Source organism: Pholis gunnellus (assembly GCF_910591455.1).
Source record: "Pholis gunnellus genome assembly, chromosome: 13".
Classification (NCBI taxonomy): Eukaryota; Metazoa; Chordata; class Actinopteri; order Perciformes; family Pholidae; genus Pholis; species Pholis gunnellus.
This window is the reverse complement of record NC_136540.1, coordinates 5,078,116-5,105,532: the sequence shown is the minus strand read 5'-3', so window position 1 is coordinate 5,105,532 and position 27,417 is coordinate 5,078,116. Positions and strand designations below refer to the sequence as shown.

Genomic DNA, 27,417 nt, shown 5'->3' with positions numbered 1-27,417 from the left:
ATAAAATTACAGCGCAAAACAATGCTTCTTTTTAAGGGAACACGGGCCAAAAGGTTTGGGAACCGCTGTTCGACATTATAATTGACTAGAGGCTCAGGCTTCATCCACACTACTACGTTGTAATTTTAAATTGTATTAGTGTGGATGAAGCCTCAGAGGTAAAGGTGGAGGTGTAGCCCGTAGAACTGACTTAATAAGATCACGCAAACATGTGCTGCAATCCTGACGGTTGAATCCATTTATATATCCCAGGCCGCCATCTGTTTCCCACATCTATGTTTACAGAGAGCCGAGATTTAAAAAAGGTATTTTTAGCAACCCAAGAGCCCAAATATTCAAAAGATTTATGGAGTGTTTAGTTAATGACTGTGGCTGTTATGTAACATGTACGAATACTTCAGTGCAACAGATGTTTTGAGACTTCTTTTGTGCTATATGTCATATTTATTGTACATTTGTTAAACCCACAATCACGACTACTGTATTTTAGTCATTAACTAATCCCCAATATGTGGTCAACTAGTCAGCGTTTCTTTTCCCTTTTTTGCACACTGATCAATCAAAAAGGTTTCTACGTCAAATTAATCTACTTCCATGTGACAATGAGGTGTGCAGCCCAAAGTAAAAGGAGCACGTCCAGCACTACTGCAGTAATAAAACGTCAGGATTTACCGTATCGGAGTCGACGGGCTGGAACGAGAAGTCCGAGGCTTGCTGAAACATGAGGTTCTTCTGTACAAACAGCTGCTGGTGAAACTCCTGCAGAACCTATGAGCGGAAAAGATGAAATACATGTTTAAGTTCTGCCAGATATGAAGCACAAAGAGTTGTGCACACATAATTTAAAGATTAAAACCTCTTAGTTGATTCTTTAAGCAAGTTAGTTAAGCTAAAGGCCTCTAGTTAATGGTGGCAAGAGCCTGAAAAGTTGGGGCTAATCAAAGAGAATGACCTGTATGCGATGTCTCAGAGTTAAATGTAACTTTATATGTAAAATCTTAGTTCACTGCTGAGATTTGTGTGTTTAGTTTTCCCAGATTTGTACACGCCGCACAGTGAAATAGATCAAACATATTCATGAGCACTTCATCTTGTGACTCCGGCTGCAGGCAGGAAACCTGAACAAACCAGACTGAAAGAGGCCAACGACGGCTCGAGTGCACGTAACCGAGGAACGCCGAGGTAATGCACACCTTCTGGTTAATCAGCAGCCGGTAGAGTTCAACTCTTCCAAAGACACGAGTGATCCTGAAGTCCTGAACTCATCCTGAAGGCCGGTGTCAGAGACGATCGGTTATCTTATCGATCGCCATCGGCTAAAATAAACCCGATCAAAGGCCGAACTTTTCTTTAAGGAACTCACTTCAAGCTGCTCTTAGAGACGAGGGTCCCAAAGGGGTTCTTCCTGAATGTCTGAGGTTCTACCCAGGACCATTTTTTTTACCATTTGCATCTAAAGAACTCTTTTGGAAAAAATAATTGTTGAAAGCACTCGTGTTAAAAGATCCTTCCAGACCACACCCCCAAAAACTGTGATTGTGAATCAGGATCAGCCCCTTTAGGATCCGCATGAGGTACCCTGGGTGGGTTCTAGATGAAACCCTTGGAATGTAAGAAGGGTTCTCCGTCAACCCCCTGGGTGGGTTCTAGATGAAACCCTTATAATATAAAAGCATTATCGATAGAACTGTCTGGGCGGGTTCTAGATGAAACTCATGGGATATAAAGGGGTTCTTGGTAGAACTCCCTGGGTGGGCTTTTGTTAGCACCCTTAGAGGGTGGAAGGGTTCTGGATAGAAACTCCAGAGAGGGTTCTGGGTGTAACCATTACACCATTGAAGGGTTCTTTGAAGAAACCCTCATAAAAAGGGTTCTGTGTGAAACCTTTCACAGATGTTTCTAGATATAAACGTTTTATATTTGTGTTCAAGGTAGAACCCTCTGAAAGGGTTCCAGGTGGATCCAAAGTAAAAGCGTTCTCCCAGGGGGACAAGCAGAAGAACCCTATATGGTTCTAGTTAGAACCTGTATTCTAGGAGTGTTTAGTTGCAGCTGCTACAGCGCAGCGTTTCTCTGCTCTGACAAATCTATTCTTAAATCTTTTATCGTGCCTCTCCGTCTCTTAAAGACGAGTGTAAGAAAAAAACCTGTCCGATCGCAGCTTCTCATTTAGCTGGTTTTTCAATAATTAACTCTGTGAGTGACTCGATGACGAGACTAAATCAAACTTGGCTGTTGTCTGTAATCAGAAACAGATGGTTTGTGATGAAGATCCTCCACCGCTGAGCATTGTGGGTGTTTCTGTAGTTCTAACAGCTCCAACAGAGTGACACATCTTCTCTCTTATCTATCTCTATTCATATCACATCCACAGTTTATCTTAAACTTAAACTGTTTTTTAATTAAGACCTTCAGGATTCAGATCAAGAAAAATAAAGTAAGCCAAAGATCCGTATCTAAACAACGCTTTTCTAATTTTCAGGTTGTGTCAGGAGAGCTGAACGTATCAGCTCAGACTCTGTAGATGCACGTATTGAATATTAAAGTGAGGTTCTGGTTGTCCAGTAGGTTTCTGAGGACTCACCCCATTTGAGCTGTTTAAGAGCTGGTTGAAGGTGTCGTGGACGGCCTGGTAACTCTCCAGCTCAGTCTGACACAGCGAGACCAGGTAATCTTTCACCTGCTCATAGATTCTTCCATCCAGGACCTGCAGATGAATACACACATTCAAGTTTACAGCACATGTTAACCTCCCACCATCCATCCATCCATCCATCCATCCAGAGAGTGCGTCCTCACCTTGATGCAGTCCATGAGGTCCGTGTCGTAGTAGCGCTGCTGGTGGGCGTTAGCGGCTGCTAGCATCAGAAGGTAGTCGTTTCTGGCGTGCGTGGCTTTGGAGTTACACTCGCTCCTCTTGGCTTTCAGCTGGAAGGTAAAACGTTCACGACTGTTGGCACCAAAATGTCTCAAAATGTGGAGCAGATTTTAGTATTTATTTTGTGATGTAAAGATCTCTTACCTTTACACTCGCCCTCTGAAGACTGGATCTGGACTGGAAGAGACTTAGCTTGGACCTGAACAGGGTAAAGAGGGCCAGATGAGCAGAGTTTTAATATTTTATATACCGGTAGTTGTAGTTTTGTATTTGAGCAGCATATGGCTCGTTTTCATATGTTTTTCTAATGTATTAATGTCAGCAAAGTATGAACAAATTGTGAGGCCTCTGAGGTTTTTGAATTATGATAAACATGCAGTACTTTTCATAATACAAGTCTAAATTGGGATTTGCCACAACTCACTTTGAGCTCGAGATAATTAGCTGTTATTATCATATTTATATGACATTATCAGTTATGTTATGTGACTCTTAAGTAGCCAGCCAGGTCTTCTTCAAGGAGTCCACCATGTTTCTACAGTAGCCCAGAAGGGACAAACCAAACACTGGCTATAAGGGGCCTTTTGCATTATTTTATGTCACCTGTAGGCCAACGTAGTTCTCGATACTCTTGTGAAACTGCAGGAACGTGAGCCGCAGAGCGTGAAACCGTGGTGCGTCCTGCTGCATGTTTACGCAGATTTACAGTAACCAGGTTACTACAGCGCACGTAAACATGTGAACCTGCGCAACATCGTTTATCTGAGTAACCTGGTTTGTTAAATGCATGTAAACACTCCGATTGAAATGAGACCAACTACAGCTGCAACAAACACAAAGGAAGTGAAGACTTTGCAGTTATTTAAAGAGAGAAAAATAAAGTTTCAACAATAAATGTGAGTCCATCACCACAGAGATGAAATTAGCTGACTTGACTTATTTCCACCTCAATGACCTCCAGTCACTCTGCAGACGCTGAGAAGAGTGTGTCTGTGTACACATCAGGCCAGAAGAAAGTAGTATTTGTAGTATTAGAACGAGCGCCAAAGCAGCTGCCGAGCTGAACTTCACGAGCTGCTCTATAATAAACTTCCCTGAAGCGCAGAAAAAATGTCTGCAATGTGAGTCAAAGTGAGTCAGCTGCAGGACAAAGTGTCTAATCTGCCAATGTGCGGAGTTTGACACTGAAGACAGATTGATAAGATCAGATTTACTTTATTGTCCCACAGTAAGAACGTGGCTTTAAGCCGCTGCATCACATGTCGAGAGTGTGACAGCACTTCTTTAAATAATAGAAGGTAATAAAAACATCAAATAATAAAACCAGGTGATAAATAATCAGGTCACAATATATTAGTCCCCAGTAAAAACTATGTTATATAATGGTGCTTGTTGCTATTAGATTTGTTTGCTGGAGGATGGAATGATTAGTCTGCAAATCTCAGTTTAAGATTTGTACGACTTGTGAGCATTATTTGTGAGATTACAGATAAGTTTTAAACTAATCGTGGTCCAGTACACAACTCTCACCAGTGTCAATCCACCAGTGCACAAACACAGAGGACGGCCTTTTCAGTGCCTAAAATGTGTTTTATTTTTCTTATGTTATTGCTTTTATTGTCTCGTTTTTATCCTTTAAAGTGCCTTTGAGAACCTTTTAAAGTGCTAAACTAATAAAATGTTTGTTTACTAGTTTAATTGAACTTATTGAAAAACCATATCAGACACAAAAAATATATTCAAAGCAGATTATTTTTGGTCTGGAGGGCATCTTTTACTGATTTAGTCTATAAAAATATCAGAAACAATGTGGAAAAATGGAGATTTTTTCCACATTAAAACGTTTCGTCGTTTGGTTTAAAATAACATCGCTAGAATGTGCCGATGGCAGCAGAGTAATTGGGTTCATACTTGGCGTCCAGCTCGGCCTTCTCTCTGACGGCCTGAGCCATCGTCTCGGCCTCCTGGTACTTCTTCCTGCTCTTCGTCAGCTCCTTCACCGACTCCTGCAGCTCCGCCTGAACCACCGTAAGCTGTTCGATACACTGAGGGACACCATGTTTAGGAAGAGACGCAGAGAAAGGGACACGAGAGAGAGAGCTTTACATGTAGGGAAATTATTATTCCTGCAAAAATATGCAAAGATTCCTGTGTGGCGAGTGAACGTCATGATGGCGTGTGTGATAAAGGAGCTATGAGGGCATGTATTTAAAATAGAGTGTGAAGAAGAAGATATATTTCAGTCCAAGTCGCTGATAGCAGCCATTAACGATAAGAAGTGCTGCAGCTTCTGTCCTCATACGGCAGATTGTTCATTGCACGTTTATCAGTGTTACTCTGGTTATTTACGTAAAGTCCGACACTGAGACACAGTCCACAGAGGACAAAGAGCACGTTTGTAAGTTTGAACCCGTCTCACCTTCCTCAGCTGCTGCTCCTTCTGCAGCCGGCCCGTCTTGGCCGGATCGGCCACCTGGATTTTGTAGTTGTCACAGGCGCTGATTCTGGACTGGGTGACCTGAACCGTGCCCTCCAAATAGGCCCTCCACACCCAATACATGCTCCTGAAAAACAAACGCACGAACAGAAACACACGTGGGTTCACTTCACACCCTCTAGAGTCATTATTTTGTCTGCCAAATGGTCATTTTGGAGTTTGGCTGCACGATTAATGGTGTATTTTCTCCATTCAGGCCTCGGTGCGATCAAACAAATACTTCTAATTTCCTCCAAAACGAGCGTCAACAAACTGCAAAGGAATAAAACAGGACGTCAAAGTAAAAACAACAGACGCGTGAAGCTGCAGCTAACGATGGTTTTCCTTGTTGATTAATCTGTCAATTACTTTCTCACTGATTGTATTATTAATTTATTTTAATCGTAAATAGAGAATTAATTTACCAGAACTCACAGCTCGTTTAATCCAATGATTCAAAACCAAAATATATTTAGTTTACTGTCATGTGTGGCGAACAAAAACATAAAATCAAAAACAGTTAAGAATCTGGAAACAATAAATGTTTTCTAAAAACTAGAAATACCGCTTCGTGGTTGTTTGTCAGACAAGACAACAGACAAGCTGCACTTTACATCCACAGCCGTCCAAAATGTTGTCTTTCTTAATTAGCATATGAATTCTTGACTTTTGGTCTTTTTGTGAGATCACAGTTACCTTTGACCACCAAATTCTTATCAGTTAATCTTTCAGTCCAAGTGGACGTTTATGCCAAATCTGAAGAAATTTCCTTCCGGGTGTTCCTGAGATATATATATCGCTATTCAGGGGGAAGAACCGGCTGGACAACCCGAAAACATAGTGAACAAAAATGACTAAAACAACAACGAAAAGCTCACTAATCAGTTAATCGACTGTTGCAGCTCGACTGACATGTGAGGGGGAAAGAGCTGTGAGACAAAAAGCCTTTTTCCTTCACTCCCTGAATAAATAATCTAATTTTGGGAAAACTAAAAAGCGATTTCAGAGAGAAGCAGACAGACGGATCTAAAATGTGTTTTAAAGATGTATCCAGGATTTTAAAGTGATTCATCAGTGAAAACATGTTAAAAAGATAAAGATAGAAGCTAACAGACCACAGTGTTAAAGTGGTTAAAGGTGCTAACGCTAGTTAATGATGAGCTAACGTACTCTGCTAATGTTTAGCTCCACAGGTTTTTATGTAGAAACGTTTATCTGTGGAGCAGAGACGGATAGTTGGTCGGAGGTGGACGATGCTACGCTATGATTGGAGAGTTTGCTCTTCAGGGGCGGGGCTTAGCGAAAGGGTCAATTATAAAACATAACGTGAGGCGGTTGAGTTACCCGTGTTCTGCTTGTTCTTCTGTCAGACTGTCCGGCCATTCCCTCTTTAGATACTGATTGGCCAACTTCTGGAGCGCCTGGAAGAGAAGAGACAAAAGAGGGGATGACCTTTCACCTTTAACACTCTTCTTCACATCGGACGCTCTTAGATAAACCACTCCACTTAAAATCCAACGCTCCCTCGATGTGATTGAACACCGCGTGGACTCGTTCACCTGTTAGCCACAGTCCTGAGGTTGGCTCACTTGCTGGTTTTTATGCTGACGTAGGGCTCATATTTTGGGGAAGAAAAATGTAATTCATTCAGACCACAGTGACCCTCCTGAGATACAGAAATAGACGGATAAAACTGTGAGGATATGTTTGGAATGTCAGAGAAATGTAACCAGAAAGAGCTTTAATACTTCTGTTCAGATGATCTAAGTGGACTTATTACATCATAATTATTATCGTGCTGCTAGTTAGAAAGACTCATAAAAGCTACAGATAATTGGGTCGAGTTGACTTTTCTTTGTTTGTGTTCTAATGTTTAGGACGAAACCGCTACATTCAAAAATTGGTTGGAACAAAAGAAATCACCATAATTACTCGGTTTACGCCACAATGAAGAAAACAATTAACCCGGGAGACAAACTGGCAGCGTGCAGTTTAAAGATGCAGATATTCACCCAGCGGTTGTGTTGCATTATGGGAATTTTTGGAGCTTTTTAGTTGATTTATGTCAGCTCCTCCTGCATCAATCTGACTCTTTACACACGTGCAGTACTACTACATTGATGTACTACGGTACCGCTTTAACATGTTTAAGTACCACATAAAGTCATTACAAATATAAATAACTGACATGTGAACAGGTTTTACAATAACCAGGTTAATGCAGCGTATGTGGACTCATTCTCAGGTCGCAAAAACAGCAAATATATTGTATCATGACTTAAGCATTGTGATGACATCCTCTGGTGATTCTCACTCTTATCTCTGAATAACGAACTGAACTGAACACAGGTCAGAGTGATAAGTGTCAGCACAAATTAAACATACGAGGGGAAACTTATTTATTTTACTTCTGTTTCGAGATACGAGCCGACGTTCGGTATTTTTTGTGGTTTTGTGTTGTTTTTTTGACCTTTCCATCAAGGAAATGAGCCCCGTCCATCCTTCCTCCGTGCACAGTGAAAAGAGACCGGCCCTGTCATGCAGTCCTGAGGGGGGGGGGGGGGGACCAGGACCTGAACTCGTCGGGTCCTGGTCGGTGGTCTCTGTGCCAAAAGCTTCAAACGGCGCTACAAACCCGACCATTGTGGGACTTTAGATAGAGGCTGAAGGACGAGGAAGAGCCACACAGAGGAGGACATTTTATCACCACGGTGTGATGTGAATAGCAAGCGGCTAATGGCTAAAGCAGCTTGCAGGTGTAAGAGAACCCAGGAAAAAAAAAAAGGGGGCGTGTACAGAGAAGAGATCTGGATAAAAAGAAGAGGAGGCTGAAACCAAAAGAGGGCGAAGTGTTCCAGAGACACTCTGACCCACTTTGATTCAAGCATTGGCAGCGGGAGTCTAATTGATCACATGACCAACAGGCAGCACGACCCGGACGCACAGAACACCTTTCAGACCGAGGCGCACAGTGAAGACATCTCATGCATCCAATGAACCCGTTCAATCGTTTGGTCTATAAAATGGTGACATCTTCAGATTTCTTGTTTTGTCCAATCAACGAAATCTAAACAAATTAAGTTTACAATAATATAAAACAGAGGAAGGTAGAAAACAAACATTTAAGAAGCTGGTAGCAGCAACTGTTCATCTCCGCTCATGAATATTATCACAGCATCGAGTCCATATCCACGACACACTTTCATCGAGGTCTCCAACAAACGATTGTTTTCATCGTTGTGTTTCTCAATTAATCAATTCATTGTTTGGTCCATAAAATGACAAAAAATTATAAATAATTAAGGAATAAAAGATTGTAGCAGTTGTAATGATGTTTTAGGAAGTTAAACAGCTCATAATTCATCAATAATATCTATTTTATATTGATGTGAAAACGTCTCTGAACTATTGTATTTATCTAAGTTTCTCAACAACAACAACAAGCATTTGAACACATCTTTTTAACTGAATGGAGCCTGAAGGCATCATGGAGCCTCATGGATGTGTTGTTCACAATAACGTTATCAGGGATCAGAGATCTTCAGATCACAGATTATTTTACTGAATATAAACCGATAACGATCGTTCGTAAAACTTAATTCCACACTGCAATGGTTGAACTGCGTTAAATGACTCCCTGGTTTTATTTCATACGTCCACAATGTTCCCACACGCGGCTGATTTAAGGATTTATTTTGGTGAAGTTTGTTCCTTTGAAGTGTCTCAAAAGACTCGTTTTAACAGAGCAACAATGCAGGAACCAGGACACCACAGATATTGTAGCTTCTTCACTTCTGTTATGAAATCGTGGTTACAACATAACCCGTTAACCCCGACATCCCTGCATAAAATATTAATTTACAATCATAAAAACTGAATATATTTACACCTGAGAAGCTGGAACCAGGGAATTTTGGGGCATTTCAGCTTAAAAAACTCAAATGAGAAAACAATTATTAAAATAGCGGCTGAATAGTTTTCTGAGCTGCGTTTGCCAGTTTAATAAATCTACAGTGAAACACAGCTTTCGTAATAACTCCTGTTCAGGGCGGATTGAACACATGAAGACAGAACTGTGTTGCATTGCTCGGTTCTGACGAAATCTGACTTTCAAAACAGCGGTCTAACTCGGGGCATGCATATCCAATAAAACACACATGCAGCGGGTTACTCAGGCTCTTCCTGCAGGCTGATCGTGACCCTCCACTGGATCACTGACACGCATCAGATTCACTCATCGTTCTCAAATTCCCACTGCGTTCATGACACATTTAAAGATATTTAAAAGACATGTAAAATACACGTTTCCTGTTCCTAAAAAACACACAGCACAGACGTCGATAACTACAGTGTTAAATGTAAACGATGTAGCCAACCACGGTTGTGGTTCAACTGGTGGTAACAGTTAGAGATACATTATCCTGCTGGATCACAGATAAAATACGTGTTTTGTAGTAGTAGTAGTACTCTGAGGTTCTCTTCTAGTACTTCTAGTTCTCTCTCCTTGTCGGAGACAACGTAAATCTTTTATGCAAGGTGACATGATAACCCAGCCAAGCAATATAAATAATGTACAAACAGGCATCAGAGATTTTCCCCCGTTAGCTTCTCTTGAATGGAGTGTTTTGAATCTACGTATACGCACATTTTCACAGTTCTACTGGCTCTGTGAATGAATTGAAGCCAGTGAACAGGAAGTGTCCACATCTGGACTGAGGAGGAGTGAGGTAGAGACGCCGTATACGTCTCTGGTAGAGACCTGTCAATCACTGTGTAGCTCCGCCCTAAAGCATCCCCTGCTTTATGGTCTGTTTGACTCTAAATGGACCATCATTTACTAAATGAACATCATGCTGTAATGAAGAAGACTTGAAACTAGAGATTGAGACCATAAACTCATGTTCACAATGTTTACTGAGGTAATAAATCAAGAGAGAAGTAGAGTCATTTTCTCATAGACTTCTATACAACCAGAGGAGTCGCCCCCTGGTGGACATTAGAGAGAATGCAGCTTTAAGACTTGTCCGCATTGGCTTCACTCGGCAGAACCGGAGGTTGCCGCCTGGTTTTTCCGTCCAATTTACATTCGCATATTTATTCCATAAAGTAATAAAACGGACAACTTTGCTATTTACTACCTTGCCCGTTCTTAAGCCTTTTTGGCCGGCTCTGTGTCACTGCAGCGTGATGAACCGTTTTTAGTTTAATTCATAAGAAAACCTCATAATTATTAAACACTTTACATGTTTTGTGTGAAATAATCTTAATTTGTAAAGTAACTAAAGCTGTCAGAGATAAATGTAGCCGAGTAGAAGTAGCTTAAAATGTACTTAAGTACTTTTCTAACACTGGTTCAGTCTATTTGGCTCATTTAAGACCGGTCGTTCACAACAAGTGCTGCTCTTTTTGAGCCCCCCTTCCTTACGACCAGATGCTCATGGGCAAACAGACATGTAAGGTTGCTGGTTGGTTAACGACAGACGTGCCCCCTCTCTTCACAGCTGTGGTGGACATTCCTCACAGCACTGCAAAAAACCTGAACACAGCCAAAGAGGCAAGAAGGGATTCTTCAGACGGAGGATTGACGTCTGCAGGAAGCTGCGGGTAAAAAAAACACAGCGAGGAGGAAACGAGCCGGCGGATCACTACTGGATGTCTCTGGTTCTGTTGTGGTTTGTTTTCATTCATGAGCCACGAGAGAACAAAGAGCTTTCTGAAGGGACCACATCCTCAACCCACACTTTGTCATATTATGGCGTCTTTGAGGGAACGGCGTCCTGAAAGCTAAACCGTATTTTTTTTTTTTAGCGACGCAAATGACAAGGCAGAGCAGCGATGACGCTAACGAGCTTCAGTGACGACAGAGATTTACTCACCTGGGCGTAGTCTCTCTCTACAGCCGCCCTCTTCTGGCTGAAGGTCCTGAAGAAGAGAAACACAGTGAACATGAATCATCTTAAAATCATCAACCAAGGACCAGACAACAACCAACACATCTGACAAAAGATATATACATTTATATACCGTATTGGCATATTTTTCCCTCAATATTTCACATGTTCATAATCTTAAAGTAGAGGTTGGACTACATATTATATGACGGTGTAATTTAGAAGCATGGACGGTGACGGTATATGTAACAGTGAAGTCAATCTGAAGGGGTAACGCTCTGGCAGCTATTAATGGACTCTTAACTGTAGCACCGTTGGTGTTAATGTGTTAACTGAGTTCCCATCATTCAGTTTATCCGGCTCCGCATGACAACAATGGAACAATCACATTATATATCAACAGCTTGTTGTTCCTCCACTTTTCTATCAGTAAGCAAAGAAAGTCCAGCTGTCCGTCTACACCGATTGTTTTTGCCATTTTCCACGTCTTCTCCTCTTCCCGCGGTGCTTAACGTGGGATATTTCTCACGATGCAGTCGGACAAAAAGTCTTGAGTCAGTTAGGAGGTATTTTGTGGAGCAATTCTGTAGTTTTTAAGTCATATTTACGGAGGCTTTTAATGCCTTTTCCTGTGATGGGTTTCACTCTGCATGTCCGCGAGATGTTGATGCAAAACTGGACTTTTTGTTTCTTAGAGAACAATAAAGGGTTTCCTGCTAGATGTTTTGAATAGCTGTAAAAATGCTTTGCTTGTTTCACAAATAAACCTTAAAATGTGCAGAGTAAAAGCGAGCTATGTCAGTGAACGTGACTTCAGGCTCGATTAACAATAACAGGAACAAGGAGGACGATAACTCTCGAGTTACATTTAAACAGAAAAGTCGAAGGAAAGAAGAGAGGTCAGAGCCCTGGGAAGAAAGAAACGTGACTGCAGCAAAATCCTCATTAAGTCATTAAACATGTCGAGACTCGACTGCGACGCTCCACCCCGACTCTAAACAATCCGGCCTACTTCCCGGGAGCTTCCCTCTCTTCCACTAAACCCCCCCACATCATTCACTTCCTGTCCTTTTCCCCAAACAAGAGCTTTTGCTGACAAGCAGATGCAATTTCCAGTTTGCTGAGTCATTTCTCGTCAGAGATCAGGGAGCGACCCCTGTGGATTCTGTACCCGTCGTGTTTCACATTGTTTCTGTGCAGACTGATGTTAGGAAGCCTCCCACAGAGAAACGGTTCAGGGCCGTCAGAACATCTGGCAGCTCTCTTTGACCTTAACTTCCAGCTGTTTGGAGGTTCAGAGCTCTGCCACCGACCACAGACAGGAAGTGGGGAGCCGGTTGTCAACTCAACCCAACACTAAAGCTAGAAAACACAACCGCAACCTTTTTGGCTTCTTCAAGCTTTACAAAGCCGACGCATCTGAACACAGACAGCCCCGGTGTTTACGAGGACTGATTCAACCATCTTTAACTCGTTTACACTTTAATCTTTGGGTTTACGTTGCAGGAAGCTCTTCTTCAAAACAATCCTCAAGGACACTAGAACCAGACCGACATTAAACATTCACCGATACTACGAAAAGAACAGAACTTATCAAATCTACAACTGTGTAAGAAAACAAACTGCATCATAGTGTAGGAGGATAACACCAGCTGCTTACTTTTAATTAGACGTATGGATAAACAGGTCGAAGCTGTTCATCGTTTTCTCCTACAGAGTGTATGTATGAGTGCATTATGGGTTGTGTGTAGACTTGACGATGCTAGGCTAGCGCTAACAGTTTGATGTGTTACGTCATGTTTCAGTTATAAAAGAGGAAAGGCCTCATAGATCAGGACTCTTTGTTAGCGTCATTGGGAAACTTTTCCCCAACAGAACAAGCCCGAAAGAGTTTTGTGTCTTGTTGACATCTTCGGCCATTTTTCACACGTATACAGATATTTTTAAGGCTAATATTTACCCCTACGATTTGGCCTCTCGTCCACATGTAAACAGAGTTCTCTGAAATGGCTTTTTATATCTTGAAAACGCCTTTCAAAGAAGGTGCAGACTTTTCAAATTCGTATTCTACTGGACGTAAAACGGAGCATTTGCAGAACGTTGAGTTCATCACGTCCATTGTTGCTTTGTGTGTTTAATGAGCATGCGTCTAAAAACAACAACGTTCTACCATGAAAGCAGCAGCTCCACCTCGTCGTCTGTTGTGCAGCAGGTAGATATTACTCCACTGTGTCTTTAGTTTGCTGCAATACCAATTCTACGAATTTAGCACCTTCAAGTTACCACTGGCAGGAGACAATAAGCTCACTAAGCATTCTAAGGTTTCTCTCCGGTATTTAACGTATTTCGCTGACGTAGACTTTTTCACCACCTGCTGGCCCAACGTACTAGTTTGAGCTCTTGGAATTGTTTTTGCGTGTGGAAAAAGGTATCACGTAAAATCATAGACTGTATATAAAAATTGGACGTAGTCGTCGTGACGTCTCTCTTTGGTTTGTGGTAGTTTTGATGCCTCAAGTTCGTAATTTGTCCGTCGCCATCATGGTTTTTTTTTTTAACCAGTGAACAGGAAGTGACCACATCTGGAATGAGGAGTGACGTAGAGACGCCGTGTAGCCCCGCCCTAAAGCATGCTCTGCTTTATGGTCTGTTTGACTCTAAATGGACCATCATTTACTAAATGATCATCATGCTGTATTGAAGAAGACTTGAAACTAGAGCTTGAGACCATAAACTCATGTTTACTGAGGTAATAAATCAAGAGAGAAGTAGAGTCATTTTCTCATAGACTTCTGTAGAACCAGAGGAGTCTCTGCTCACCTCAGGTCCTCCAGGAGGTCACACTCTGTCTGGTGTTTGATTTGTAATCTGCTCGTCTGCTCTGCGTGAGTGTGTTTCAGCTCCTGGGTGACCCGGACCTGCAGAACGGAAGAAAAGACAGTTTATTAAGAGAGAATCTTGGGACAGAAAGACAAAAGAGGATTTCTCCACTAAATACTTCTCACTCGTCTACCAACGACTCCAGAGACGCCGTTGATTCGGCCGAGCTCACAGCTGCTCGTGAAAATGAGCTGCAGTCATCATCACGCAGCAGCTCCGCGTTTCTAAATGTCCGTCAGATTAACAATGAAGAGCGCTGACCGGATCTCATTACTGTTAACTGGGAGGTTTGTTTCCTACTTCAATTATGAGCCGGATTAAAGTTCAATCATCAAAAACTAAATAAAGATGTCAACATTAAGAGCCAATCAATGTGAGGACATGATTAATGTATTTGTGACATACGACAGTAAACTCAACATCTTTGAGTTTTGGACTATTAGTCAAATAAACAAGCAATTTAAATAAGTTACCTTTGACTTCTGGAATTTATAATTATTTGATCGAGAAAATAACTAATTGGTAATAGCTTTGGTATCGCTACGTCTATTTTATTTTATTTAATTATTATTTAATTTTGTTAAAATAAGTTTATTACGTGAAGAATTAAATAAATAGTTGTGTTAAAAATGACAAATATTCACTTGTTCTGCTTCTTAAATGTGAGGATCTGCTGTTTGTATTTACATCGTAAATCTAACATCTTTTAGGTTTTCAACGCTTGTTTGGATTAAAGAAGCTATCTGATGACGTCTGATCACAGATTTGTGATGTTTTGTAACAAAAACAATCTTCAGATTAATGATGAAAATAATCCTGAGTGGAAAGCAGCTCCACATAAGTGGCTGAGAACTTGATTATTAGTGAATATTAGTGATTAGATCAACAGCCTGATTGGTGTCTAAGTGGACTTCACAACAAACCCAGTGGATCTCTCCGATAACTCAAAGTAGAACCAACCAGCTGACTGGTTTTATGTTGACTCAGTGTTTCTCTCCCCAGAGACACAACAACACCTAACAGTAGAAGTAATAACACAATTAGTCGGTCAAAAGAAAAACTAAACTTGAATATTGTCAAATATTCGAGTTTAGGCTCTTAGGATCTGGTGCATTTGTGATTTGATAATTAAATACTTTGTGTGTTGTACTAAGTACTAAACTTTAACAGGAGGATCAAGGATGTAAAACAAGTCCAGGCCTGAATGATTTTCTTCTAATCACAACATTAGAGAACAACTTGATGTTCATTGTTTATTTTAATTATGTGACAGTTTGAAGTCTGAACTTAAATGAATGTGTTCATATTAATAAATCATCATTTATTCAAAATGTTCAGCCAAGTCAGAGCTTTAACTTCTGTATTTTGTGTGTAACAGCTTTCTAGTGTCATGTTATTGAAATATGATCCCACAGAACCAGACTTTACAGAGATTTGTGTTTCTACGTGTATTTCTAACTAAAACACAACTTCACTCTTAAACTATGGAGACTATTCTGAAGTGAAGCAACACGTACGTGACAGCAGCGACTGTTTCTCTTCGTTTGGACCAAACTACGAACAGAAATCTGTCAATTTAACGTCCCATCGCTCCAGACCCACTTAACTAACACCGCACGAGTCAACTCTGACTTTCTGCTTTAACAAATGTGGACCCACTCTCACAATCGGCGCGGACAAAAAAACTCAACCTTCATTTAATTTTGGGTAAAATGTTTAACTTTTGTCTCGCATGCTATCGTCTCAATCCTGCAGCTCAGTGCGGACCGACCGTGATATTTACTTGATGCTTCAGCGCTGATGTAACGCAACACCTCTGGGACGATATGTATTAAAATATGCACACGTGTTGTTGGGGAAACGGTTCATGTCGTCAGGTTTTTTTAGGTATTTTGGAAGAACCGTTTTCTCTCCATTCGAGAGGGAGCGAGGCTATTCTCCCCCAAAAAAAAAAAAAGTGGCACATGGGACTTTTTTTTGTTGTAAAAGTTTTTCTTCCTTCGTTGCTCTTTTTTTTTAAAAAACAGAACAAACTAGTTAACATTTGCAGAATAAAAAAAAAAGAAGCAAGTTTCTCCTTTAAAACCACGAACCAGCAGCAACAAAGCGTACATTGGTAAAACCATTAAATATGCAGCAGTTCGTCGAGAACGCTTCCACGCCAGTAACGGTGGATTCAAACTGAACTCACCTTTCTCGGTGGAGGCTGCATCCTCGGTTCTTGACATAAAAACTAACCGAAAGACGTAAAGTAGTTCGTTCTGGGGACAAAGTTTGCGCAAGTGTTTCGTAAGTTGAAAACACTTCTGTGGCCGCAGGGAACAGAAAACACACCAACGCGTCAAGCTAGCCAGCGGGGAGCAAACACACACACTTCCGGATATATTTTCAAAATAAAACTCTGTATATGAAATACTAATTCCGTATGCAATCTTCAAAATAAAAGCAACTTTTTTTTTTTCTAAAAGATTGTTTAGATAAGTAAACCCCAGCCTATACGTTTTATGCATATCAAAGAAAAGCCAATTACAATGTTTTATTATAATGTTTTTGTAGGTTTTTAGGCCACTATAAAACTACAAAAACTAAAAAACGACTTATTACCAGATAAAGGTAATTCTAATGCTTTTTTTGCTTATGTAAAGCACTTTGAATATATATTATATGCACTATATAAATAAAGTCGTGCCTAAATCATAATAAGTAACCACATAATAGTTCAGTAAAAAAAGAACTAAAAGAACAGAATCAATATACAAAACAAAGTACAGAATACTGAGAATGGTTTTAAAGTGTTTGATTTTTAGCTGACATTGCAGATTATCCCATGAATAATCCATTCTTACAAACACGAGACATTGATACATCTTAAAGTCTGAAACCGTATTTATTACTCTTCTTTTAAACCACAGCAAATTTACCTTTCAGTGGCTTCTAAATGTCCAAGATGATTGTTTAATATATTATGTAATTGTGAGAGATTATTACACTTAATTATAATTTATTACAGAGATAATTAAGGTTAAATTCAAAATGGTTTTACTTGATATGACAGCAGCAGAATAAATGTATTCAACTAAGTCTGTCTGGATTGAACTACTATCGTACTGTTTCATATAAAACATGCAGAGTGTAAAAAGGAAATGTTACCACAGTTTATGTAAATCAGTAAATCATTTGTGTTTTATGTTAAGCAAATTTCACAATGGAACTTTCTCTGTATTGAATGAAATGTTCTCACCATAAATCATCTTTGACAGTGAGCCCTCTAGTGGCTTCGTCCTCTCTAACGTGGATCAATGGTGAACGTGGAGTGTTTTTTATTCATATCTATGTTCATCTCTCGTGCACATAAACTTTAAAGTAATGAGTCTCAAACTGCAATCCAATGAGCTGATATCCCTTCGTTGCCCTTTTTAAAACATTTAAAACCTTGTTTTGAGTTCCGGCTCATGAGTCTGCCCACGTCTCATTGTATGTGTTCCTCTAATTATGACCAACTTCCTGCCACCATGCCTGTTATTGTGTTGGCATCCTGGACTGGTTCATCCTCAGAGACACGTCAGAAAATAACAAGGGCCCAGTACAGGTATAGCTGCATGCAGAACATCTGAATATACGTATATATATATATATATATATATATATATATATATATATACACATATAAATATATACATATATATCCAAGATGATTGTTTAATATATTATACATGTACAGACACACACATAGATATACACATTCTGTAAATCAGGAAGGCAAATCATGACAAAGAAGTAAAGGACATATAATCATCTGAACAAATGGTAAACTGGATATTTGCAACAGATTCATTTTGTTTATATACATTATTTGTCCATTTAGTTTACTTTTTACATGTATTACAGAGTGTGTACATCAATGTTATTACCCACCAATCACATTTGAACTTCTGATAAACTGTTGAACATGTAAAACAACATTTTAATTTGTTTGTTTAAACTTTATGTAAATACATTTTTCTCCCCTCTTATTTTGTAGTAAATTATATGGAGTGGAAAGAAACGCGCCCCAGCTGGGTTGTCCTCCATAGACCGTTGTCTCACGTCTGATTGGCTCTCTGCGGTCACATGACAAGCCACCGCCTCCGTCATGAACCAGCATCAAGCGGGAAGGAACAGAATCACGGTTCCATGAGCAGTTTTCAAAATAAAATCGGTTTTTTTCAGCATAATGCTAAATATTTCTTATCTCTTGTTCAGATTCAACTCACTCCTGTCACTCTTATTTTAAAGCCAGATATCAAGATGCATCAGTGTGTATGGAGGTCTGTAGAAAAGCTTGGTTTTGTAACTTGAATGTGCACATTTTTATAAAAGAAAAGAGATCTTGGCAATGATTTACAAGTATTGAGGAATGTTTGAAAGGTTGTTGGTTGACAACTTTGATCATCTATTAGTGGTGAGGTTTCACAATATAAAGTACACTTAAACATTTACTTTTCCCCCCAGTATATAATCAAGACTGTCACCAAAATATCTCCTTTATAAACATCCAATTACTTAGTTTCACACACAAGTAAAATACACTGTAGCACATATATATATATATACATGTGCTACAGTGTATTTTAATTACTCAGGGATTTGTTTTGTTTGAGTTGCGCGGTTGTTAAAATGAACTAAACATAAAAGTATGAGAGCTAAAATATCAGTCAGTCAATGAACTATTTTAACTTATTCAGTCAGTTTTTATGCAAAAAATGCCCAAATTACCAGTAGAAGCTTTTTTAATGTGATGTGCTGAATGTAATTATAAAGTACAGTTTTCGGTGATGGACTGTTAGACAAATAAATCTATTAATAAATAAAACTGGACTGGAATAAGTATCAGCTGCAGCCCTTAAACTACTACTATACAGTAGACAGCCTTCTATTATTAAAAACCCATTTCGTGCTCATTCCTTGCCTCCAGTTTGTGCCCCTTGTTTACTTTACCCCAGAAGTGATATCATGTTGGAGCCATATCCAAATGTGTGCTTTTATTTTGAAGGAAAGCGCCGTCTAACCGGTGTTTCCTCTTCCTCCTTGTGATTATTCGGACTTTAAATCGACCTCGCTGACACATTTCTGATGACTGTGCCGGTGGACGTGTACACATACACTTCAAGAGAAGACAAGTGTCTCCACGTCGTTGTTGTGGTTGTTTTGGTTTGGTTTAATACGACTAGCTAAGTAGCTAGTTAGCTCGCAGCGATGTCCACGTGTTGCAGGCTGCACGTGACGGTGCGGACGGCTCGTGGACTATTTGTCTCCAGACGACACACGCGGCTGTGTGGACATCTACCGTTGAGTCAAAGCCTGAGTACAGGCACGCCTCTCCAGAATGACTTCTTCAAAGGTGGGGGGCTGAAAAGAAAGGAGCTAGCTAACTTCTCATCCAGAAATTTGCATATTATTGTAATTATTTGTTTATGCACATATGTATGCAACCTGTTTGCAACATCTGAAACTGTTGGATTGTTATAACTCGCTCTACATTTCGGCATGCACACTTTTACAGTTGTCCCCACTGCTCCTTACGCCAACGTTACAGTAGATACTCCACTTATATGTGAAGTTATATCAAATTGTTTTAACACTATATTAATTTATATACATGCCGAATTGTAGAGAGGTAGCTAAAGCTTCAGGATATATCTTAAGTTGCATGGTGAGAGTAAACAGCTGCACAAATGATGATGAAGTAGAATGAAGTTGCTGCTTTTGTGGCTCAGACCTGGAGAGCCAGTTTTCGGCGATGAGGAAGAAGGCGTCGGACGCGCTGCCGGGCAGCAGCTGGAGCCCTCTGGAGATCAATCGGAACCTTCCTCCGGAGAGGGCCGACATCGTGATCGTCGGAGGCGGCGTGGTGGGCTGGTCCATCGCCTACTGGCTCAAGCAGAAGGAGAGGGTGCGAGAAGGGGTGAAGGTTCTCGTGGTGGAGAAGGACCTAACGGTGAGGCCCCAGGATCAAACATTCATGATACAATATAAAAACACTTTATATGCACGATCGAACATGGCCTCCTAAATGATAGTTACATCAGTCAGTAATCAGGCCAGCACCTGTGTCACCTGTATTCTTACTCTGTTTTTTGCATTTGCTTTCATGGCGCCATCTTGTGGTATCACAGGTGTGTGAGGGTGTCTGCAAAAGGTTTTTACTGATGCTAAGAAGGAAAAAACAGATGATTTTAGAGAGCAGAGGATTGATTTTATTGATCTCAGACTGGATCTCTGTGTCCTAGAAGGTTTAGCATGCAGCAGGCCTCTTCTTCTTCTTCTTCATCATGCATGCAGCAGGCCTCTTCTTCTTCTTCTTCTACATGCATGCAGCAGGCCTCTTCTTCTACTTCTACATGCATGCAGCAGGCCTCTTCTTCTACATGCATGCAGCAGGCTTCTTCTTCTTCTACACAACCTTTCATTAACTGCTTTCTTCCTGGTTCTCCCCAGTACTCCCAGGCCTCCACGGTTCTGTCTGCTGGAGGGATCCGTCAGCAGTTCTCTCTGCCCGAGAACATCCACCTCTCTCTGGCCTCCGCGGACTTCATGAGGAACATCAATGTGGGTCACATCAGTTTGTGTCTCAGCTCCACCATGACGGGTCTTTAAATCAGTAAACGTCACTTGTGTCGTGTTAATATTTTGAGTGTTGACAGAGAAAACAACAGAAAAAACAAAAACTATTTAACAGTTTGAGACAAATTATAAGTGTCATGAAATAGAATTAAAAGCTTAATAACGGAAAAAGTAGTAAAACATGTGAAATAGAAACTAGATTAATAGACTAACAATAACATTTATATATCTTAATGAGTTATGAGTGGTAAATACAATGACAACAACATAGAAGAAGTTAGTTAGAATAAAACGGTTAAACTTAAATACAATAAAATAAGTGATGAATAAAATAATTTAATTTAATTTAAAAAATCAACTAAGATAAAATTGAATAAAATGTTTAAAGTTAAATACAATAAAAATAAGTGATAAATAAATTAACAATAAAATAGGATACTACATTTCCACTTAAAGATAATAAAATAAATAATATATAATTAACAATAAAACATACAGTCGTTCATCTTAAATACAATAAATTAAGTGAGTAAAATATATATTTTTTTAAAGGCAATATTTCAAAAAATTCTAAAACCCATTGACAGCAGCGTGGTGCATCTGTTTGTATATTTTGTAACGTGTTGTGAGTAGATAAATGACCCTCTGTGTCTCAGGAACACCTCGGTGTGCTGAATGAAGACCCGGTGGACCTCCAGTTCAACCAGTCAGGGTACCTGTTCCTGGCCAGCGAGGAGGTGGCTCACATCATGGAGGAGAACTACAGCACCCAGAGGTGTTTCATCTAACGGAGACTCTCCATTCAGACATTCTATTTGGACATTTTGACTTCAGGGGTTATTATTCATCAATTAAACGACCTCACTTTGTGATTGTAGGAACGCCGGAGCCAAAGTGTCCCTCCTCTCTCCGACACAACTGAAGGAGAAGTTTCCGTGGATAAACACAGACGGAGTGGCGCTCGCCTCACACGGTGAGAGCAGATAACACACGGGCTGATATTTAATCACTCCTTAATGTCGTAACAGTTCAAAGTGTGGTCAGATTTACTAAGATCATAATGTGACAGAGGAACTCCCAAAAAGTGATGTTCAAGATCATATCGACGTTCAAAAAGGAGTTCATGGACCGGAGTATTTTGGTTATATCTTTTGGAAAAGCTGTGAACACAAACTTTCTTATTTTACAGCCGAACAGTGAACTAAAATATGTTCCTGAACACGTTTGAGACCAGAAATAAGCCATGCAGTCACAACGTATCTGTTCATTTTGCTCTTTAGTGTTTCCTAGTTCGACTGTTTGTGATTCCTCATTGTAGTTACTCATTTACACTTTATGATTCTAGTGAATTCATGAAGAAGTGTGACACTAGTAAACCGTGTGTGTGTGTGTGTGTGTGTGTGTGTGTGTGTGTGTGTGTGTGTGTGTGTGTGTGTGTGTGTGTGTGTGTGTGTGTGTGTGTGTGTGTGTGTGTGTGTCACTTCTTACCCCTCCGTCCTGACTTGCAGGCTTGGAGAACGAGGGCTGGTTCGACCCCTGGACTCTGCTGAACGCCTTCAGGAGGAAGGCTCTCTCCATGGGAGCCATCCAGTGCTGTGGAGAAGTCACAGGTTTGTTACTGTGGTCCTCCTGACACCAAAAACATCCCGATGTACAGTAACTCTGATTATTTCAGAACCTCAGCCTTCGTTTTAAGTTCACGGTTAAAAGTTACGTTTTTATATTGAAATTGTGCAAAAAAACTAAACAAATTCCAACCGTAGTCTCGTCACGATGATTTCCTTTGTGTGAATGTTTCTATTCCTTCCTCAGATATAAAATACACAACCAGCCGGATTTTATCTGCTGATGGTGATGAAATGGATCTCAGGAGGATCAGATCTGTCAAAGTGAGTGAGCATCACGTAGCTGTCAATCAACCTGTCTAGTTGTTTGAGCCGAGAATCTTCTTTTTTGTTGTTGTTGAAAAGGCCGAGATAGATTTAAATCCAACATAGAATTAAAAACGTCTTTCTGAATATTGCAAATTAATGTCTTCAAACTGAATAAAGTGCTGCCTCTTGTAGGTGAATTGTAGTCGGGTTAATGTAGTCAATGTGCCTTTAAATACCGAGGCAGCAGCGCAGCGCTGTTCATGATGGGATGTCCCGTGTTGAGCAGGTGCAGATGCCCAACAGTCTGGAGTACCAGCCGGTGGAATGTGCCATCGTGGTGAATGCAGCGGGAGCCTTTTCTGCTCGGCTGCCAGAGATGCTGGGAATCCCTCTGCCCGTGGAGCCGCGCAAAAGGTCGCCGGTGACTTCAAGTGGCTTATTTTCATTCTTTTTCAACCTAATTGCTGTCAGAATGTCTAGTTTTCTTTTCAAAGGGACTCTTAGAGGGCAGCTCTTTAGCATTCTGACGTTGTAGTGCCGACTTTCAGCCTTAATTTGAGGGTTTTCACATCAATTGTAGCTCTTTTTAAACACAGAGGGTAAGAATTGTGGCGTTAAGTCCTTCACTGCTCACCCAAAATGGATGCACACACTTAAAGCAAAGAAAAAAGGTTTATACGACATGTTGTTCAAACACGGCGGGAAAACAAGTGATTAAAAGTCTTTCTGAACGGCCACACTTGTAAATAACTCACCTGCAGGGTGTTTTATTATTATTATTAGAATCCAAACTAACCCTTTAAAACACCGAAGTCACTCAATAACACTAACTGACTGATGGAGGCAGCTGTAGATCAGTAAAATCACTGTTTGTCCAGAGAGTCTTTGTGTCTTTGAAAGACATCTCTTCTTCTTCAGGTATGTGTATGTGGTCCACTGTCCTGACGGTCCAGGTCTAGACACGCCCTTCCTGATTGATTACTCTGGAGTGTACTTCAGGAGAGAAGGCTTAGGAGGGAACTACATCACCGGCATGTCGCCAGAGGAGGTTTGTTATTCTTCTGAGCTGTTTCTTTTTCTCCTATTTTATGATAAAGAATTAATGTTTATTTATTTCCTCCTCAGGGGGAGGAGCCAGACACCAGTAACCTGGAGGTGGATCACCAGTTTTTTGAGGACAAGGTCTGGCCCAGATTGGCCTCTCGTGTTCCAGCCTTCGAGAAGCTGAAGGTAGGTTTATACGTCGATGTATAAAGAGGTTTCATTCGTCTCTTTGCTTGGCAGTCATTCTTTTCTTATGCTGGTGCACTTCATCTAATTACTCTCATCATGATTTTATTAAAGCCAATACTGATATTTTTTTGTTTTTCTTAAGCTTGTCCAAAGCCTCAACCGTTGCAGATAACTTTTAGAGTTTGATCACATCATTTAGCCGATTAAATAAATTATCTTTTTTTATAACTTTCAGCCCTCTGTTGTCACTAAGCTCCAAAACAAATGTATAAAACTTCTCCTTGATGTGTACGTTTCTACAGGAAACAGTGTGCACATCACGTTGATTTTTGTCAGAAAACGTCACAATAATAAAGTAATAATTGAATCTAAACGGCAGCAGCTTGGTGAGTGAGAACGTTACCCGTCCGTCTCTCTAGCTGTCAGTCGAATGTTTGCCAGCAAAGTTCAGAAACAAACCGTCTAACGTCTGTAACTTTCTCTCTAATCACTGATTTAAAATATAGATGTATACGATCACACAGGTTAAACAGTATTTATCCTTTTATGCAACGCTGCAATCACAACGTTAACAATCATCCGGATTAAAGTGTCTTAAGTTCTTCTTCTCTCGTTCCGCCCCTCAGGTGACGGGTGCGTGGGCCGGTTTCTACGACTACAACACCTTGGACCAGAACGGCATCATCGGGATGCACCCGCTCATCAACAACATGTACTTTGCCACCGGCTTCAGCGGCCACGGCCTGCAGCACTCCCCCGCGGTGGGTCGGTCCGTGGCCGAGCTGATCCTGGACGGAGACTTCACCACGCTGAACCTGAGCGGCCTCGGCTTCCGGCGCGTTCTGGCCCAGGAGCCGATGCGGGAGAGGAACATCGTGTAGAGGAGGCCGGGACCCGGACGCCTTCGCGCTCCTGCTGATGCCAAAAGAGTCACAACTTCGGGCTCCATTTTTGTAGTTGTGAACATTATTCCTATCAGTGATGGTGGAGAAAAAAAACCCCACAAACTTTTCAGAAAATATGAAGCGGAGAGGAGGTGTGACGTTATGTCAGAGCCTCAGAGGGAGCAGGTCTGGGGGGTCGGACAGGGACAACAAAACCCACTTTGACACCAAAGACTTCCTGTCTCGGAGGAAGAAGTACTCTAATCTTTCTAGTGAAAGTAGCAATTACACAGTGTAGAAATACTCTGAATGCAGGACTTTTACTTGTAGTAAAGTATTTGTATCTGGGCTCCACAGTAACGAGTACCAGCTTCCGATTGTGAGAAATTCTTATGAAAAATAGGGACAGCAAACAGCAAAAATTACATATATATTTTTATGTATGTGTTGCGTTAGTGATATTTAAATACCGCTGGTACAGTCAGAACCAGACGACCGTCCATGTGCGTTATCTCGCGTGCACACATGCGAAAAAAATGACGTTTTTTGAAAGTTTGACGAACCCGTCAACAAATGTTCAAATTGATTGAACAGACAAAAAACAGATGAACCTGAAGGAAAGACAAAAAGGAATATGCTGCAAAGTATGTATGACATACAGATGACTTGTCTGCATGTCACATTTTCATTATTAAGCTGACATATAACTGCATAGCATCTTAATTATTCAAAATATAAGGTGACCTAAAAATGGCAACCAAAAGCTGATGCCTCGTTGCCAAACAGGCAACCACTTTTTAAAAAGTTAGTGTCACGTCCTGAAAATCAAAATGTACTTAGAAGTAACAAAAGTTGAATTTGTTCTGCAGATTGGCCCATTTTAGAGTAATGGATATTATATTATTGGATAATTTAATGTGTAAGCATCACTGTATGCTGACGGGGAGCTAAATCTGTAATAACAATGCAAAACGTCCAAATGTGTGAGTTGACTGTTTTATATATTTTGCATTAATCTGTAAAAATGTAACCGGAAACTGAAGTCATCAATGTAGTGGAGTAAAAGATACAACATCTCCCTCTGAAATGTAACAGAATGGAAATAGTACCTCAAAATGTACAATAGATGTGTTCTGCTGTTGTGTGAGACGTTGGGCACCAGATGGAGACATTTCTGTGGGATTCTAATAACACGAGGACCATCGTCCCACTTTAAGTCAAACTGTTGAAGCTAAATTTGAATTTGCAATTTCAAGGTAGAACGGATCAGGGCCTCAATAAAATAAAGTACCTTTTTAAAAACCTTCAAGCTTTTTCAATTTCAAACTTTAAGCTAAAGGGAAAATATGACGTTCTTGTGGAACATGACTAATAAAAAGACCCCGATACGCTTCAATTATTAATGTTTTTTAAAGACGGGATGAATTAATGAGGTGCATGCATATTACATCATGGTGTCGGTTAGTCTCACAGGTTATTCACCCAATATTAACTTTGACAAGCTTAGTTAATTCGTCTTGTTTAATACTTTAACGGCTCACATATTAATGTGTCTCATATGTGGCACATTAAGCTTTTCACTGCTCTCAGGATCAACATTAACGGCTCATTTCTTAGTATTTAGATCATTAAAGTATGTTGCGTAAAGAGTAATACTTTCTATAAAGGCCTGAATGATGACCTGATAGAAGTAGAAATGTCTCAGATCGGTACTACGTATTGGTGTTTATTTACTTTGAGAATGAAAAAACTTGGATGGTTTTGTTTCCAGACTTCTTGTCCTTTTACCCATCTCCTCTACAGCTCATTAATTACCACCGGTGTTCTTGCTTGTTTAATCCGTGCTGAAATCATAGTTTTACGTGATTTCATGTCTTTGTTCGGGACCAGTAACTGACCCAGAAATGTTCCTTTAATACACACATGAATGCAGAAGCTTTATTTTATTGCTGTAGCTGCTTGAGGTAGTTTTTCCTCCTTTATGTACAGTTAGCTAGTTTAGTTCTGTGGGTCCCTCAAAAGGGCCACGAGATAAATCTGATGGGTCTGATTTGTGTTAATTTCTGCTTTATCGTTAATTATTGGATACTTTGACCTCTTTGGGCTTTAAAGTCTAGAGGGGAATGTCTGTTTGGTGCACACCATTTTGCATTTTGTGTGCTTGATGGTGCAAACTGTGTTGTGGTTTTCTCATGGAACTACAGAACGACCCCCCCCACATGTTAACTTCCTGCAGCAAAATGCAGCTCACCTGCAAAGAGAGCGACATGCAGAGCAGTCACTGGAAAAAAAGCAAGACTGCAAACTAAAAGTGCTGGTACTAAAGTGGATTATGTTTCCATTAACGAGACAATAAGAAGCTTAATATCCACTCATACTGCACCAAATCATTCCCATTAAAAACATCAGTTCAGATGATGGATCTGTCTTTCTGATGATCAAACTGTGACGTTACCAGCAGTGGGTTAATTGTTGCATATCTAACCATAGAAGGAAAGAGCATTCTTGCACAAGAGGGTTGAGAGTCACTTATTACAAGTAAGCGACTCCATAGTGCACGTGGAGGGTTATAAAACAACAGGAAGTCAACATGAAATGTAACTTCCTGGAGTCTCTGTAAACTTCAACTGGTCCCAACCAAGAATTCCAGTCCTGCACATAAACCCCGTCCTACATCATCAACAACAAACATAAACTT

General features: G+C 40.4%; 2 protein-coding genes across 2 annotated transcripts in view; one reads left to right on the top strand and one right to left on the bottom strand.

Annotated features, from left to right (window-relative positions):
• Window positions 1-16,455, bottom strand: part of LOC306704962 (F-BAR and double SH3 domains protein 2-like) — a 30,806-nt gene extending 14,351 nt beyond the window's left edge. Inside the window, exons 1-10 of the mRNA XM_079171586.1 lie at window positions 16,317-16,455; window positions 14,066-14,163; window positions 11,231-11,276; window positions 6,699-6,775; window positions 5,298-5,442; window positions 4,790-4,923; window positions 3,023-3,077; window positions 2,800-2,928; window positions 2,585-2,707; window positions 673-768 (exon numbers count right to left, since the gene is read on the bottom strand). Of these exons, the coding sequence (XP_079027712.1) occupies window positions 673-768; window positions 2,585-2,707; window positions 2,800-2,928; window positions 3,023-3,077; window positions 4,790-4,923; window positions 5,298-5,442; window positions 6,699-6,775; window positions 11,231-11,276; window positions 14,066-14,163; window positions 16,317-16,337 (924 nt within the window). The 5' untranslated portion in view covers window positions 16,338-16,455. The remainder of the gene's footprint in view (window positions 1-672; window positions 769-2,584; window positions 2,708-2,799; window positions 2,929-3,022; window positions 3,078-4,789; window positions 4,924-5,297; window positions 5,443-6,698; window positions 6,776-11,230; window positions 11,277-14,065; window positions 14,164-16,316) is intronic.
• Window positions 16,456-19,244: 2,789 nt separating this feature from the next.
• foxred1 (FAD-dependent oxidoreductase domain containing 1) lies at window positions 19,245-26,023 on the top strand. The gene is made up of 11 exons (XM_079171599.1): window positions 19,245-19,505; window positions 19,882-20,102; window positions 20,603-20,713; window positions 21,385-21,503; window positions 21,607-21,701; window positions 22,237-22,338; window positions 22,541-22,617; window positions 22,889-23,016; window positions 23,521-23,650; window positions 23,728-23,832; window positions 24,462-26,023. Exons 1-11 carry the CDS (start codon window positions 19,361-19,363, stop codon window positions 24,714-24,716), a joined length of 1,488 nt encoding a protein of 495 aa, XP_079027725.1. The 5' UTR covers window positions 19,245-19,360; the 3' UTR covers window positions 24,717-26,023.
• Window positions 26,024-27,417: the final 1,394 nt, after the last annotated feature.